The sequence below is a fragment of the Polyodon spathula genome, chromosome 5, assembly GCF_017654505.1.
Source record: "Polyodon spathula isolate WHYD16114869_AA chromosome 5, ASM1765450v1, whole genome shotgun sequence".
NCBI lineage: Eukaryota > Metazoa > Chordata > Actinopteri > Acipenseriformes > Polyodontidae > Polyodon > Polyodon spathula.
The window spans coordinates 49911317-49929016 of NC_054538.1; the positions used below are offsets into that span (position 1 = coordinate 49911317).

A 17700-nucleotide genomic window follows, 5' to 3' on the forward strand; every position below is an offset into this window, starting at 1 on the left:
GTGTATATACATGTGTGATATACAGGGTTCTTCCCAGGAATTCTGTACAGCAGGGCGGCAGAACATTATAACCAGGAGCACTTTTAATGGAAAAATAAACTTGCCTTACCTTAATACGACAAGGAATTTGAATAATGTGTTGTTTTTCGTTGACTGTATCTGGTTGTGCTTTATGTTTAACATTTTCTTTATTACTGTTTTTTATCACAGTAAATTACTATGCTTATTTAGGTACAGTATGATTTGACTGGAGAAAGATAACGTAGGGTTATTGGAGTTCACAGAAAAAATGTAATCTTTTCAGCTTTTTAGCTTCATTACTGAGCTTACTGCTCATTTAAATTGTTTTCATTAAGCACCATTTCTCCACTGGCTTTTACCGTGGCAATGGAAGTAATCATTAGGGCATCAAAATGGGTAGTAGGAGTAGAGCACTTGGCTTCTGGAATGCGACTACCACCAATTCGAGCACACATGGATGACATGACAACCATGACTACAACAGTAGCCTGCACTAATCGGTTATTGGGCAAATTAACCAATAACATTGAATGGGCACGAATGCAATTCAAGCCCACTAAATCAAGGAGCATCTCTATAATTAAAGGTAAAGTAGTGGATAAGAGGTTCTACATTAACGGTGAGGCAATACCAACAGTGTTTGAGAAGCCTGTGAAAAGTCCTGGGAGATGGTATTATGGGGACCTAAAGGACACAGTTTGTGTGGGAGAAGTTAGACAACAAGCAGTGGAAGGGTTGAAGAGCATAGACAGCTGCGCTCTACCAGGCAAACTAAAACTTTCAGTGTGGTCTACTGACGAGGTTGCTGTGGCCACTGACTGTGTACGAGGTTTCTTTGACAACAGTAGAGAAGCTGGAAGCTTTAATCAGTTCATACATCAGGAAATGGTTGGGAGTTCCACGCTGCCTCAGCAGAGTGGGACTTTATGGTAAAGGAATACTGCAGCTACCAGTCTCCGCTCTAACCGAGCAATTTAAGTGCTCCAAGGTCAGACTGGAAATGACATTAGTAGAGTCACGCGACAAATGCGTAAGGGAGGCAGCACCTGTGTTGAAAACTGGAAGAAAGTGGGTGGCAAACAAAGCTGTGGAAGATGCAAAGGCTGCCCTTCGAATTGGTGATATCATGGGGCAAGTTCAGCATGGAAGAGGGGGTCTTGGTCTCAGTTCAGCTCCTCCTACATGGCACAAGGCAGCCCCAGCTCAAAGGAGGAAGCTGGTAGTCAACGAGGTGCAAAAGCAAGAGGAGAGGATGAGGTGTATAAAGGCCATTTCCCAGACCAAGCAGGGAGAATGGATGAGATGGGAGAGTGTGGAACAATGCAAGATTGGCTGGTAAGACCTATGGACAATGGAACAGAGCAGGATCAGTTTCCTCATTAGGTCAACATATGATGTTCTCCCATCACCAAAGAACCTAAACCTCTGGGTAGGAGAGGATCCCTCATGTCCGTTGTGTTCATCACCTGCAACATTAAGGCACATTTTGACAGGATGTAAGGTGGCTCTTAGCCAAGGTCGGTTTACTTGGCGCCATGACCAGGTGCTGCGATGTTTGGCCTTAGCAATGGAAGACAAGCGTAACCTGACCAATAAGTTGCCACCTGTTCCATCAAAGCATTACACACAAAAGACAACATTCCTCCGCCCAGGAGAGCAACCACCAAGAAAAGGTGTTAAAACCAATCCTCGCCCAGGACAACTGGAAGCTGCTAGAGACTGGAAAATGCTGGCAGATGTTGGTCAACGGCTTATTTTTCCACCTGAGATTGCCACCACTAACCTTTGACCAGATATTGTCTTGTGGTCTGGATCAGCACACCTTGTTCACCTGGTAGAGTTAACAGTGCCATGGGAGGATGCTGTAGATGAGGCGTACGAGAGGAAGAAACTGCGGTATGATCAACTAGCCACTGAAGCGGAACAGCGAGGATGGAGAGTCCGGGTTTACCCAGTGGAAGTGGGTTGTCGAGGATTTGTGGCACACTCTACAACCCGGTTTCTCAGAGACGTCGGATTCAGTGGCCAAGAGCTGCATCGCACAGTGAAGAACTTATCTGAAGCAGCAGAGAGAAGTAGCAACTGGCTGTGGTTGAGACGGAAAGATTCTGGCTGGGGATCTCAAGCACAATAGAAAGAAAGAAACGCTGATGTACAGGTAAGTAAGCTGGGCTGAGTTGAGTGGGGGGTGGAGGGGGGTGATGCTGGGACGCCAGAATCACTGTCGAGCCCTCTTGTGACATATGACCCAAAGGCCTCTACCACCCTACCAAGTTTTCGTTCAACGGTGTTGATTTTATGCAACTTTTAAGTTTTCTCGGAGGAAAAAAAAAAAAAAAAAAAAAAAAAAAAAACTAGAAGTTGCAGGCAACTTTAAGGTTTCCAGGTGTTTACAGCAGAACAAGATATTGTACGTACATTTTGTTAATTGGAAAGCCTCATTTTATAGTGTGTTTCTTGTAGGATAATGGTTAGTATTTTATAAATGTTGATTTAGTATTAATTGTGATAACTACTTGTGATTAGTTGTGATAGAGTGCATTGTGCACACTGTGGAACTTTCAACTGCATATTTTAAATATCCCAGCTGTCAAATTTCTGTTCAGTAATGTTACGAAAACGGCAATAATATAAAAAAAAATCAATTTTACACTCGTAAAAAAAGTTGGTACACTATATATTTTTTATTACCATGATATGATTTACTATTAGATGTATTATTACTATTAAACAGTATATGTTACAGGGTAAGGCAATAGGGATGGGTCAGTATACTGGTTTTTCGGTTTACTGCGGTTTAGGTACATTACGGTATTAATACCGTTACTTTAATTCTTATTGTAATTCCTTTATACAACGATTAACGCTTTTTTCAACTGCAAAGTGATACTTGCAGTACTTGCAGCCTTAGCAAGTTGTATGAGGAAGATATTTTTGTGAACTGATACTGTATTTTGATAATGGTTTTGAAGGAAACGGTCAACGACAAAGAATACACGTTTCAATTGCTGCGTTCTGTTACCCAGAGCTTGCTGCGCCGACTGCTCTTGGCTGCTGTCTTTTTGACTTCACACACAGCTTTTAGAGAAACGCCTTCTCCAAACCCTGCAGCGTTGCACACATTTTCAACACGCTATATTTACATTTCTCTGGATTGTAAATAGTCGGTTTAATGTAATTGATTAAAATTAACCATATTGTAGAATTATTTATTTTATCATCACTTATCACAGATTTTGTACATTATGTTTGTTTAAATAATTGATTTATTTATTTAATATAGCGTTGACAAGGCTGTTCAAGGCTTCATTGTAGAATGATAAAATGTCATTTGCCTACGCTACAAGGCAGCAGCAGTAGTTTTAGTAGTTATTTTCATTACGATTAGCAGGTCACTCGTGATCTTTGCATCGTCCCTTTAGTTCACAGCCACAGCCAGCCTCCCGCAGTAACATTTCAAAGCTGCGCTGGGCTATGCAGAATCTGCACAGATTTCTGTGGTTGGAGTCGAGTAACGTCTACAGCGCATCTCCACGATTCTGTGCAGAAGTGCAGAAATCTGCACTATAAGAACACGACCAATGTCTCAATTAAAATTAGCACAGACCCGCGACTGCAGCAGGATAGCCTACTTATTATCAACGTAGTTTTGTTTAAACAAGTTGCAACAGTATTCCAATTTTCTTAGGTAAGCAATTTTTTTTTTTTTTTTTTTTTTTTTTTACAAACTCCATGTGTAATAGTCATTGGACGCTTACTTGTGCAATGTCGTAACTAACGTGTAGCCTGTAATCCAATAACACATTTTAGTAGTTATACTTTTTTTTTTTTTGACTGATCATTTCCCAATTCTACTTACCATCAGCTAAAAGAAGTATGTATTTATTTATATATTTATTTATTTATTTAATGTTATACGTTAAAATGTTTTAACAAACTACAGCACCACGTCATTTTGAGCAAATAATAGATCTTAACACTGTTGTAGTGTAACAGTGAGAGTGTACAACTTTAGTTTTTTTTTTTTTTAATTATTCTGATTGTCTTTATAATAAAAGAAACGTACCAAGTTATTTGGCATAGTAAAATACTAAATACCAAATGTTTGAATCATTCCATGAAAGGAAGTGTGATTTGTTGGTTTTGTCAATTACAGTAATTTAAGTGATTTACATTAGTCTTTATTCATTTTAGTCTTTATTTTATAACTTGCATGATGTACTGTATACCGTGATATTAAGGTTACCATGATATATTTTTTTAAACGGTTACCATACCCTGCACATTGTATACCGTCCCATCTCTATAAAGCAATATAATTTTATCAGGAATTACCAGTTTTCACGGTCATAAGACACCCTCTTGTGGTGAACTTTAGAATGCAGTATTTTTTCTGAATGTGAAAGTAAAATCTCAGTTTTTGTACACATCCTAATGTGCTATATGAAACAAACAAAAAATCTATGTGTTTGCAATTAGCGGCAATAGCAGCTACTCTATGGTTTTAATGACAATATAACTAACTTATTTAGTATCTGACCTGCCCACTCCCACAGTCAATGGCGAATGCAAATTAATATTTGATCACTGACATCAATTTTGGTTACGCACAGCTCGCAAATTCGAGCCTTGTTTTTAGCACTGATCTGTACATTCTACTGTGCCCCTAATATTTGAATAATGCTTTACATTACAACGGTGACAGCATGTGACGAAATACATAACCTTCACAGTAAAATATGGGTTACTTATGATATATAATGGTAATTAAACCACATATATGCGTGTGTGTATGTATAAACATTGAATATTTAGCGGTAGCCATTAGTAACATTGAAAAACCCAAATCAAATTTGAGTAAATTGTGACTAATTTTGTCTCTCTTTACTGACACACAACCAGTAGTGTCGTCGTTTTTAACATCTATTAATAACATTTGTTAATATATAAAACAGCATTTTCAGTCTCAGAAATAATTTGTAAAAAAAAAAAAAAAAAAAAAAAAAAAATACTGTGTAAAGCGATTCTGTACTTTTCATTACCTAAAATAATCAGTTCAATTAAAGAGACCCCAAAGTTGTGCCAGCACTTTCATGCCTCCTAAGTGTGTTACATGTGCAGCCTAGTTGCAACACATTCAGAATCTGTGATTGTTGTTTTAAAGCTTAATTATTGTCCATTTTATTGTTTCGATTGTCTTCTGATTTAAAAAGCATAGTGCAGTTGTTTTACGTTTTTTACTGTATTTTTATGATATTATCCAACGTGGCTGACATACTAGAAAACCAATCAAATTCTTATGAACAACAGTTAATGTTGGACAATCCCTAAACATGTATAGCAAGTTTCAGAACTCTGCAATAAGTTGTTTTCGATACGTAGATGTTTTAACAATCTCCACAAAATCCAATATGGTTGCTGAAACCATGTGACCTGCGACATCTCTTTTTGTTTCTGGTACAGTCCCATAGGCATCTAACAACCTAACAATTTTTGTGAGTTTTTATTGCAGGGATACTCTTTGCCAAGGCTGCTAGGTTGGGAAAGCGTGTCCAGTTGTTTTTCCACCAAATCGTTTAACCCTTTGCAGGACATTTATTCAGTGCTTGTCAGGCGCGTCAGGTCCAATTTATTTTCACACACGCTATTTATTTCACACGAGCCGCTCCCCGAGTAAATCAGGTTTAAAAGGCATTGAATCGCAAAAGGACACTCAGTACTGTATCTCCAGCCAAGCCCCACCCCTTGTTCGCTGTATTTTTCACATACCTATTTATAGACGTGCATAATGATATATTCTCTCCTGATCATTTGTTTTATCACCAAACCTCTCAATAATGAACTTGTTCTCTGATTCTGAGGTCACCCTCTGCCTGCCTGACCTCTGCCTTACTGCCAGTTTCTTCAAATCGTTTGATGGTCTTGGCCACAGCAGTTACAGACACTTGCAAAGTTCTTGCGATTTGTCTTAAAGATTGACCTTCATTTCTTAAAGTAATTCCACACTGTCTTTTTTCTTTCCTTAACTGAGCATATTTTGCCATTTTCTGCTCCCTTACATTCAGGAATGACAAAAGGTTAATTAGGTAACATGCTAGTTAACTCAGAGAACATCTAACAAAGACACTTTTATACTTTGGCCAGTGTTCTAACACTGTGTTATACACATTTCATATTTTAACTGACTTGGGCTTCAGACTGAAATCCCCTTGCTTTGGGTGACCATTTCATTGAAATTGACAAGATTTACATTTACATTTAAAAATTAAATTTTTGAATGCAATTCACTTATGATTATCAGCTTATATAAGTACACGTATCATATAATGAAATAAGTGTTTATAGACAAGTTTATACAGTTAAAAGCATAAATAATCACGAAAAACCTGGTTTCAAGCATGTGTACTCAAACTTTTGACTCAAACTAATATATATATATATATATATATATATATATATATATATATATATATATATATATATATATAGTAGACCAGTTTGTGTGGATTTGAAAGCTATTTTGCACTAAACGTTGTGATTAAACCACAACCTATAAAGTGACTACGGATTTTGTTAACTGCTGAGGCAGACTGCACCATTATACTCAACTTTGTCGTTAAAGCAACCTATACAATTCCATTATATTTCTAGTCCATGCTGAAAGATCTCTGTAAGGCACTGGATAATAGCCTTCAAATTAGACTTGCATGCTTTGACATTTCTCCACCCGCACGTCCAACGTGTATCACTCAGTCAATTCAACAAATTTTACACCAAGCGTGCGCTGTGCATTGAAAAGTGCATGGTTTTTGGCGTGACAGATAAAGTATCAAATTGATCATTTTTAGAGCATATTCTCTGTTTTCCTCAACTTCCATCTTAAGAGAGTTTGACAAATGACACACAACCGAGCCCGACTTGCTTGCGGCCTGGTAATTTGTCCACTTCCTCATACACTCCAAGTGAGCCTTGCAGGTAGAATGACTGCTTAGCTTTTCATTGAAATTTTTCCAATTTCGCAAGCACTTCTCCAAGAAAGTATTGTCCTTGTATTCATAAGAGCAGCATAAAATTCTACAGGGATAGCAGAATACAGCATCAGCAGGTACACTGTATTCAATAAAAGGACATCGATCGAACAACGACAATGAAAATGATTGATTTTGCTTGCCGAAAGAACTTTTGGGATAAGTACCTAACTTCACCTGTACATGCCCACTCGATCGGTCCCCTAGTTTTAAATCAATTGAACAACCAACAGCAGCACTATTTACATTTTTATCTGCCATGTGTACTTCGTCTGCAATTATTTCCCTTTCACGTTGATAACGGATTTCTACACTGACTGCAGTATTTTCCGAGCTGGCGGTGTGTGAAATTAGCTTTGGCTGATTTTCCTCATTGTCTGCATCTGTGGTAGAACTTGACTGTGTTTTTAAATTCCTTATGTCTGCTGACATTTTCACCACTTTGCACGCTCGCAACACTGTACTGCGCACAGGACATAAACAAATCTCAAACTGCAGCATATACTACGTTATTACATCAAAAATCATCACTGCGTCCTGCCCCCACCCACAGTAAAAGAAGCCACTGCACTCTGCGAGGATATGCGATGCAGCAGGGCTGTCACCTCCTGAGACAATACCAATGCGTCTCGTGGATCCATGACTAACGTTGTAGTCATGTCCCGAAATGGTGGAGGAACGTGTCTAAATTGTGAAGAATAGCTGGTCTGTGCAGTTTGAGCACCCAGGTATGTGAGTTGTATTGACAACAGTACTCCAGGTGACTCCCTGAAAAGGGTCCCTGGGCCTGCAACCACAAATTGCTAGGGTTACTGTTTCGCTTGAGGCTTAGCTTGAGACTTTTGCCTTTGTTCTTGACGGCGGACTTATTGTAGTTTTCCCTTTGCGCAGCCATGGGTTGGTTGTGAAATACCCCTTTGGCCTTATAGCAGGAGCCAGCTGAGCCAGTCTCTGAGGCTGCTGAAACCTTGGCCGCCAGTTTGGAGCTGGTCTACGTACTGCAGGAGGTCACTTAGGAAGCAGGTGCACCAGTTCCTTTGTAGACTCCCACACCCGATGAGAGCGTTGCAGCATATCATCTACTGCAAGACCAAAAGTGTGTCCTGGAGTAATGGCAGCATCCAGCAATGGTGCCTTGTCATCGTCTGCTATGCACTCTGAGACAGCCAGAGCTGCTGTCTTGCGGCTACAAACGCAACAAGGTTCCTGCCCACTGCCTGCAAGTTGAATTTTGATACACGGAGCAAGTTCTTGTTCACCAGCCGCAGTTTCTTGAGCTACTGTAGTGTGGGTCAGTGGCTCTGTGAAAGAGACTTTAACAAACAGCTCTGGTAAGCTACTAAGATGCTGTTGTAGTTGCCCAGCTGCGCAGCAAACGTACCGACTGAGTATGACTGAGTAACCTCCAAAACCCTGTATTGTTTATTTGGGCAGGTAGCGCCTTTGTTCAAAAGTGCAATAGCAGCATCTACTGAAGGAAAATCAGCCAAACCAAGCTTTTCCGTCTCAAGTAAGCTATACAGCATCCCCAAGGAATGTGAAGCAGCAGCAGGTGTTGTAGCTGTGTGACCCCAGGATGAATGCACCTCAAAAATAAAATCTGGGTGTACCAGAGGAGACACCTGAGAAGGCATGGGATCATCCTCAGAAAAGTGTTTCCACTTGCCATCTACAGGCCCTGGGACATTTAAAACGTCAGTGGCCGACTTAATCAGGGGCAAAAAGCTCTGCTGACAAACGATATATGTGCTACTGGTGTTGCACTCTTGACCAACCACCTCCCCAGAGGCAGCGATAGACAGCAGATCCTCTTGCTGCCAATCTGTGTGTTCTACTCCGTTGCTCTAACGGCACAGAGAGAGCAGATGGAGCAGTGCGGTCGTGCAGTAGCTCAGCCAACATGTTACCCTATTGGGAAACTGCCTTCAAGACCTTATCCAGCTGCTAGGACCTCTCCCATCTATGAGACTGGTGGCTCTTTCTCCTACTCTTCTTAGGAAGGGAAACTGGAGAAGGGGAGGAAGGAGAAGAGAATGAGGAAGATCGTGAAGGCGATCTCCTACGTGAGGTTCTCCTACTCTCCCTAGGCACAGAGCCCTCATGAGAGGATACAACCCTCTTTTTGAGCCAAGGATGGAAGGGAGCCTTGTCCAGATGGAATGAACGAAGATCGATCTACAGAGCTGCACGACACTTGCTTCTCCAGTGTACGCTTAGAGAAAGACGCACAGAACTCACAGAAGTTGCGGTTGGCGAGTTTCTCTTTAGCGTGCTCCGAACTCAAACAGGGAACGCATCTGTCATGCCTGTCCTCCATGGGGAGACCCTTCTTGCACACATTGCAAGAATAAAACTCTGGCATAATTCAACTGCTGTGGTGTGCAATTTAAAAACCACTCAGCCGTAATTGCTCTAATAGTAATAACATTACTAGTAACCTAGTAATATAGGCTATACTAGTGAGGAGACAAAGGAGAACTCACGCAGCAAAGCTGCTATGCAACAGTGGCAAATAACTCTAAACATATCCACCGATTAGATCAGGGTGGTACTGTTTAGGCTTGGTTACTTTTAATTACCTGCACAGCGCCTAGGCACTAGTGCAGTACTAATGATCTCACCTACTGCTACAAAGAAAATAATATGGGACCTTATACAAAGAAAATAATATCGGACCAAGAATAAAGCCCCCAGGGAACAAACAAGTAAAAGTAGATAATCCTGATACAGACTCCCCTGAAGAAACAACCCATTATGAAACTAGAAAAAAGGACATTCGGCCCTTACAGAGACTATGGTGTGAGAACTATGCATCAGATGCAGAGTTACTTACAAGGAGCTTAAGTGACTTGCTCAGGGTCACACCGTGAGACAGTGAGTGAGCTGGGATTTGAACGGGAACCTGTTGGTTATAAGACCTTTTCTTTAACCACTTCAATTGCATCAAAATACCACACTGTAAAAGGTTACACACACACACACACACACACAAAGAATCCCTATACTGTATCATCAGAGGTGAAAAGGCTGAAACTATTATTTATTTGTATGAAAGCATGCTTACTGCAGTAATCTAAAGTACTGTTACAACTTGTACGAAATGATTGAATGTGACAAAACACAAATAAATCCCCCTAAATAAAACTGACAATCATATACTTGCTAAACTGTCTCCAATTGTATTAAGCTGTGTACTAAAATACCCTGTCCAAAAACTGATAACAAATTAAATGATGTCTTTGGGTTTAAATTAGTCTCAAGTACATGCAACTGGTCTCCAATGCAAAAAAAAACTGAAAAAAAAATAAAAAAACAAAACTAACTGAACAGAAATAATCCCTGAAATAATTTTTAAAATTCTGCAACTATAAATCAGAGTTATTTTTGAAGGACAAATACATAAATCACTGAGGGGACAAACCATGGAAATGGTGCAGAGCGGAATATTCCACACCTTTTTTCACCATACCAACTGATATTCTGTGATGTTTCACCTGCCTTAGATCAGAGACTGTTCAAACATGATGCTCATAGGATTTATACATATGTGCTCAGTCTAAAGGCTAAAGAAAATACTACTTAAGCACCCATCATCACTGCTACTAAAAAGTTAGAGATAAATATTGTAAAACAGCACTGTGTCTTACCTGGGCTGGTCTTCTCCAGCTGGTACCACCTGTAAAAAGCCCTCTTCTTCTGTTCACTCAAGTCAGAGCCCTGCTGCAGCAGCCAGTGGGAGATACGGCTCTGGCTGATACCTACAAGTAAAGATAAATAAACTAATATCAGACAGAGTAAAAGAAAATTCTGTCTTTCAGATTATGTCTAAATCAATAAAGAAAGTGTAATGCACTGTGACTATTTTTTAATTGAATGGAAAAATGTAGCAAGTATGAAAACAGGAAAAAATATAGTCTTTTAACTCTGAATCCTCCCCTCCCCCTTACAAGCAGTGGAAGGGGTAAGACAACAGACAGCCATGAAGTACATTAGTTTCTCTACTGAGTTCAATTATCTATCGAATGATGTTAGGGGGATCGTTTTAAAACACTGGCAAAGTGCCCCGGACCAGGGCTATTTATTTGTGTTGTATGTTATGTGTAGTGTGTTAATGTTGGTGTATAGTCACTGGTACACGGGATATAAATGGGTCTGTGTAACACGAGTGGTTTAAAATGTATTAACATGTGAGCACGGGGAATTTACTTTATTAATTCACATGCAGTTGCACCGAGACTCCAATTGAATGACTGATTAGCAATCGAGTCTCAGTACAGCTGCATAAAAGCAGCATGTTTTCATTCACTCAGGGTTGTGTGTTCAGTGAGTGGAGAACGGGTGTGGAGGAGAAAGTAAAAAAGTAATGTATATAATAATAGCAGCTCACCATGTTTGTCTGTGTAGTTCGTTTTTGTTTGTTTCTTTGTTTTGGCTGCCAGTGCCGTGTCCTGTGTTTTGTTTGTCTTTACAGCCTTTTATTTTGTCTGTTCCATTATTAAATGCTAAGCGAAAACAATCGCTCAGCTTCACCAAACTCCACCTCTCTGTTGTTTATTTGTTGGTTCCTGGTTCTGGTCTGACGTCACACACTACAGTCGTCTTTGTGACACATGGTGTCAGAGCAGGATTGCCAGCGCCTCCTGGACACAGACCAGATCAGGAACCACAGTTTTTTTGGGGAAAAAAAAAGGACTGCTGTTTTTTTTTGTGTGTTTTTTGAAGAAAAAAAAAAAAGGACTGCTGTTTTTTTTTGTGTGTGGGGAAAAAGTGTTTTTGGATTACAAAAACAATAAATAAATAACTAAAATGGGATGGAAGGAGGATAAAGAGGTGAAGGACAGGGAGGAGAAGTATCGCCTAATGTCCAGACATCCACGGCGATATAACAAGCCATCGCCGGGGTGCCCCCTCTGCGACCAGGACCATCTGTTCGCCAACTGTCCCATCAGGAGGAGGAACCGGCCCAACAGAGGAAGGTGAGGAGAAGGAGTGGGAGAATAAAGCTGCAGCAGCAACTACAGCAACAGCAGGAGGAGGTCGGGGATGACAGTTGGAACCTTGTGGCGGAGTTGTGTCTCGGATGTGGGGCGTATGGCACACTTTGGCCATCTGCCCCATGCTATATGCAGAGGTGGAAGTAAAGCTTGAGTGGGAGGAGCCCGTGTGTCCAGCGCCCACACGGGCGGGCCGAGAGCGTCCAGAGCCCAGCCTGGGGGGACCGCGGGAATCCAAAGCCCGAGGGACTGCTGTTTCCACCTCCACCAGCAGAGGAAGAATGCCTGCTGGTTTCAACCCTTGCAAGTGAGGGAGAGCCGCACCAGTCCCCTGCAAGTGAAGGAGAGCCGCACTAGTCCCCTGTAACAAGGTAGACTACACGCTGCTCCCACCTCCGTCGCCAGGAGACTACACTCCTCCTCCACCTCCACCTCCAGGAGCAGAGCAGCAGGAGCTGCCTCTGCCTCCGCCACCTCCACTGCCAGGAGCACAGCAGCAGGAGCTGCCTCTGCCTCCATCACCTCCACCAGCAGAGGGTGAATGGGTCCCCAGGAAACACTGTGAAGAACCGCTGGGCCGCAGTGGCCGATAAGAGGGCCAAAACCCGTACCCCAGCTTGTCCTGACCCCCCACACATCATCGTCCAAGGATGCCTGCCTCGCTTCGCCCAAGGTTGCCTGCCGCTCCACATTGCCTGGGGTTGCCTGCCGCTCCGCATCGCCTGGGGAGCCACCGGTTGCAGGGTACAAGGAAGAGCGAAGCTCCTGCTGCCGCCTCTATGGCAAGGGTCTCCCCTCCCGAGTTCTCCTGAGGGTACGCTGCTGCCTTCCCCTGGGGTCGTCGGAACTGCTTCGCCAGGGGTCGCCATCAGCTCTGCTCAGCCACAGGGGTCAGTGTGGCTGGAGCCCCACCAGAGGGAGCTGCCGGCTATGAAAGGGGAAAGGTCAGGAGACCACCTCCCCCCACAGCAATTTCGCTGCAGGAGTACTTATGTCTGGAGTCCCACAGGAGGGAGCTGCCAGCTGAGAAGGGGGGAAAGGTCAGGAGACCACTTTCCTCAGCAGCCTTTCCGCTGCGGGAGTAGTCAGCTGTGCCACTACCGGCAGGGGAGCTGACAGCATTTTCAGCCATGGGCCCAGTGAAGCCTCCCTTCATGGCCCAAGACTTTGACCTGGACTGCTGGGTTTTTAAGGAGGGAGGTGGTCGTTGAGGCCAGGGTTGCTTTGCACAAGGGGGGTTTATGTGGCAAAGTGCCCCTCCCCTGGGTTATTTATTTGTGTTATATGTTACGTGTAGTGTGTTAATATAGGTGTATAGTCATTGGTACATGGTATGTAAATGGGTCTGTGTAACATAAGTGGTTTAAAATGTAGTAATATGCGAGCACGGGGGGAATTGCACTTTATTAATTCACATGCAGTTGTACTGAGACTCCAATTGAATGACTGATTAGCAATCGAGTCTCGATACAGCTGCATAAAAGCAGCATGTTTTCACTCACTCAGGGTTCGTTGAGTGGAGTGTCGAGAGGAGAAAGTTAAAAAGTAATGTACATAATAACAGCAGTTCACTGTGTTTGTCTGTGTAGTTTGTTTTTGTTTGTTTCTTTGTTTTGGCTGCCAGTGCCATGACCTGTGTTTTGTTTGTCTTTACAACCTTTTATTTTCTGTTTCATTATTAAATGCTGAGCGCAAACAATTGCTCAGCCTCACCAAACTCCACCTCTCTGTTGTTTATTTGTTGGATCCTGGTTCTGGTCTGGCGTCATCCACTACAGCCGTCTTTGTGACAGAGGGCCAAACAAAAAGACCTTTAAAAATTGCGAATTGCTGAGTATACAGCGGCAATTAGAAATAATAACCAAGATTATTCTATTGCGAAACATTATAGGAAAGATGGACATGGACCTTCTCCACATTCACTAAAATTTGTGGGTGTGGAGAGGGTCACAGTCCCTACTCCGAGTGGAAATCTAGTTGACATCCTTCTGTGACGAGAGGCATATTGGATACTTACATTACAAGCGCTAGAACCATTTGGACTTAATGAGGAGTTGAATCTGTGTCCCCTAATTTAAATAGCTCAAGTTTTGTATTTTTCTTAAAAATATTTCCCAACATAAAACCAATGTCACCTTACAGTAATTGATTCTGAGTTTCAGTGTTTAAAAATAAAATATCAAACAGAACTAAATTTCAATGTACCATTTGTAATTCAGTAATATGAGAGAATTGGTCAGGGGTCTGAATACTTTTGCAAGCCACTGTATGTATGTATGTGTATATACATATATATACACACACTGGACAAAACAATGGAAACACCAATGTAAAGTCACTTCATAGGGCGTTGGACCACCATGTGCGGCCAGTACGGCCTGTATGAGCCTACCAGCATCTGGAATTCTGCAGGAGGAATGCGACATCATTCTTCCACAAGAAAGTCAATCAACTCACGCTGGGTTGATGGAGGTGGAAAATGCTGTCTCAAGCGTCATTCCAGAATATCCCATAAATGCTCGATTGGGTTCATATCTGTTGACTGAGAAGGCCATAACATATGGATAACATCAGTGTCATGCTCATCAAACCAATTGGGTGACCACAAGTGCTCTGTGGATGGGAGCACTGTCATCCTGGAAGACACCTCCTCCCCCGGCAGGAAAGAAATGCTGCAACATGGGGTGAAGATGATCACTCAGTACCATAAAGTAACGACTAGCATTGACCTTGCCTTCTAAGGGAATGAGTGCACCCAAACCATGCCAGGAAAATGTGCCCCACAACATTAAGGAACCACCAGAATCCTTCTCTGTTGAAACCAAGCACTGTGGTCTGTAGAGTTCTTTAGGTTGGCGCCACATGTGCACTCGTCCATTTGTCGAGAACATGGTGAAGGGTGATTCATCTCAGCATATCACATTTAACTGCTTTAATCAGAAAACACAGGACATTGGGGAAACACAGCAGCAGCTCAAAGTCAAACAGCCGCGTGTGTTTTTCTGATAACAAACAAGCTGAAACTCGGAGCAGCTGATTCAAATTCAGCGCCGTTCTGAGATACGGGTGAGGGGAGGAGCCAACAGCACAGCAGAACAACGCAGTTAAACGAGGCAGTCTTCCCAGCGACAGCGTGTGGAAGCGACAGCGAGTGGGAGAAGTACAGGCGTGGAAAAGTACAGAGCAGTTTAGAAGCAGTTTGAAAGCAGGTTGACGGCTGCAGAAGAAACTAAACTTAAAAAAAAAAAAACTCAACATGGTCTTCAAGCCAGTAATCTGTGACACCTGTTTGATGTGGGAAATCCAAGAAAACCCAGCGGAGCTAAACCAAGTGTGCGTAAAGTGCCGCGCGATCCAGGATTTGCATAAACTAGTAAGTATGCTAGAAATGGAGCTGGAAGAAGTGAGACAGCAACAGGATCTTGAGGAACTGGCACACCCACAATTCATGGAAGTCTGCATCACCCCTAACAGACTGAAAGCCACCAGGGAGATAGAAGGTCAGAACAGCTGGGTTCAGGTAGGCAGAAGCAGGGAAAAAAAGAAACTTCCTCAAACACAACCACCAGAAATCAAAACAACCAACAGATTTGAGTCACTTCAGAATTTTGATGAGCAGAACCAACAATGAGAATGAAAGAAACAACATCCAGGACCCTATTGACAGTGGTGACCAGACAGCAAAAAGAAGGGAGGTCATGATTGTTGGGGACTCCATATTGAGAAACACAGCAAGTTCAATTCGCAGTTTGGACCCCCTTACTACAACAGTGTGCTGCCTTCCGGGAGCCTCGGTCAAGCACATCACTGAGAACGTGGACAGGCTCCTAGAACGAACAGGAGACGACCCGGTAGTAGTCATCCACATCGGTACAAACAACATTGGAAGAGACAGACCAAAATCCCTGCAAAACAAATTCAGAGAGCTAGGAAGGAAATTAAAAGAGAAAACCAAAACTGTGGTATTTTCTGGTATACTACCCGCACCTTGCAAAGGACCATATGGACAGCTGGAAATAATTAATCAAAACGCATGGCTGAAGATGTGGTGCACACGGGAAGGCTTCACCTATCTTGATCATTGGACCACATTCTACAATGAGGACTATCTGTATAGACGGGACGGACTGCACTTAAATAACAAGGGAACCAGTCTACTTGGAGAAAAGATCCTCGAGCAGGTTCAGAAGCATTTAAACTAGAAAGGAAGGGGGGAGAAATCAACAAAAAAACAGAAGGGAGACCGCATCAAAACAAGAACAACAACTCAGGTAAGACAACCATTAAATGTATTTATCTAAATGCTAGAAGTATCAGAAACAAAATTCTAGAACTTGAAGCTACTGCACTAACAAGTAACTATGATGTGATAGGTGTTACAGAAACTTGGTTGTCTGAGAGTGATGGGGACGAATATAATATTTGTGGGTATACACTGTATAGGAAAGACAGGCAGGACAGAAGAGGAGGAGGGGTAGCGCTATACATAAGAAACAGTCTTGAAGCCCAGGTGTTAAACCTGGACAAAGAAAATAAAGCCGAATCAATATGGGTCAGAATAACGGACAAAAATTCAAAGGGCATAATAATAGGAGCATGCTATAGACCGCCAGATTCAGACGGTGAGCAAAATAATCTGTTATACAATGACATTAGAAATGCGTGTAGCAAAGGAGAAGCCATACTAATGGGGGATTTCAACTTCCCCCATATAAAATGGGAAAACCCGGTGGGTAGCACGAAGGATGAAATTGAAATGGTGGAAATGACAAATGACTGCTTCCTAACACAATTTGTCACGGCACCTACTAGAGGGGAGGCATGCCTTGATTTAGTCTTTTCAAATAACGAAGACAGAATAACTAAAACAGAGGTCAGAGAACCACTGGCAAACTCAGACCACAACATGGTCTCATTTGAAGTGTTTTTTAAATCCCCAAAAGTAATGACTAAAGCTAAGGTTTACAATTTTAGAAAAGCAAACTATGAAGGTATGAAACAGAGACTAACAGAAGTAGATTGGAGTAAAATAGAGAAAACACCCACAGAAGAAGGATGGTTGTTCTTCAAAAATGTAGTACTAGAGGCGCAAAACAATTACATCCCTAAAGTAGACAAATCTAAATGTAAAACTAAATTGCCAAAATGGTTTAATAGATCAATTAAAAAAAATATTCAGCGAAAAAAGGCACTTTACCGAGCATTAAAAAAGGACCAAAAAGAAAGTACGCAGAAAGAGTACACGGAACTGCAAACGCAAGTCAAAAAGGAAGTTAGAAAGGCCAAGAGAGAAATAGAAATGAACATTGCTAAGGGAGCTAAAACCAATTCCAAAATGTTTTTCCAATATTACAATAGCAAGAGAACAGTCAAAGAGGAGATTAAATGTTTAAGAGATATTAAATGATTACTTTTCACAAGTTTTTACAGAGGAAGATACTGACAACATGCCCCACATGTCATCCAGTTCCTATCCAGTTTCAAATATCTTTAGCATAACTGAGGCAGAAGTGTTAAAGGGACTAGGAGCTCTTAAAATAAACAAATCCCCTGGGCCGGATGAGATCCTCCCAGTAGTACTCAAAGAAATGAAAGAAGTAATTTACAAACCGCTAACCAAGATCATGCAGCAGTCTCTTGACACAGGGGTGGTACCG

The 17700-nt window shown here is 41.9% G+C and overlaps 1 protein-coding gene across 4 annotated transcripts in view; it reads right to left on the reverse strand.

The window, feature by feature from the left end:
- The window catches only part of LOC121316021 (homeobox-containing protein 1), a 94247-nt gene that overhangs the window by 20638 nt on the left and 55909 nt on the right, over positions 1–17700 (reverse strand). For all 4 annotated transcript variants that reach the window (XM_041250702.1, XM_041250701.1, XM_041250700.1 and 1 more), the window contains exon 4: positions 10697–10807. In XM_041250702.1, the coding sequence (XP_041106636.1) occupies positions 10697–10807 (111 nt within the window). The remainder of the gene's footprint in view (positions 1–10696; positions 10808–17700) is intronic.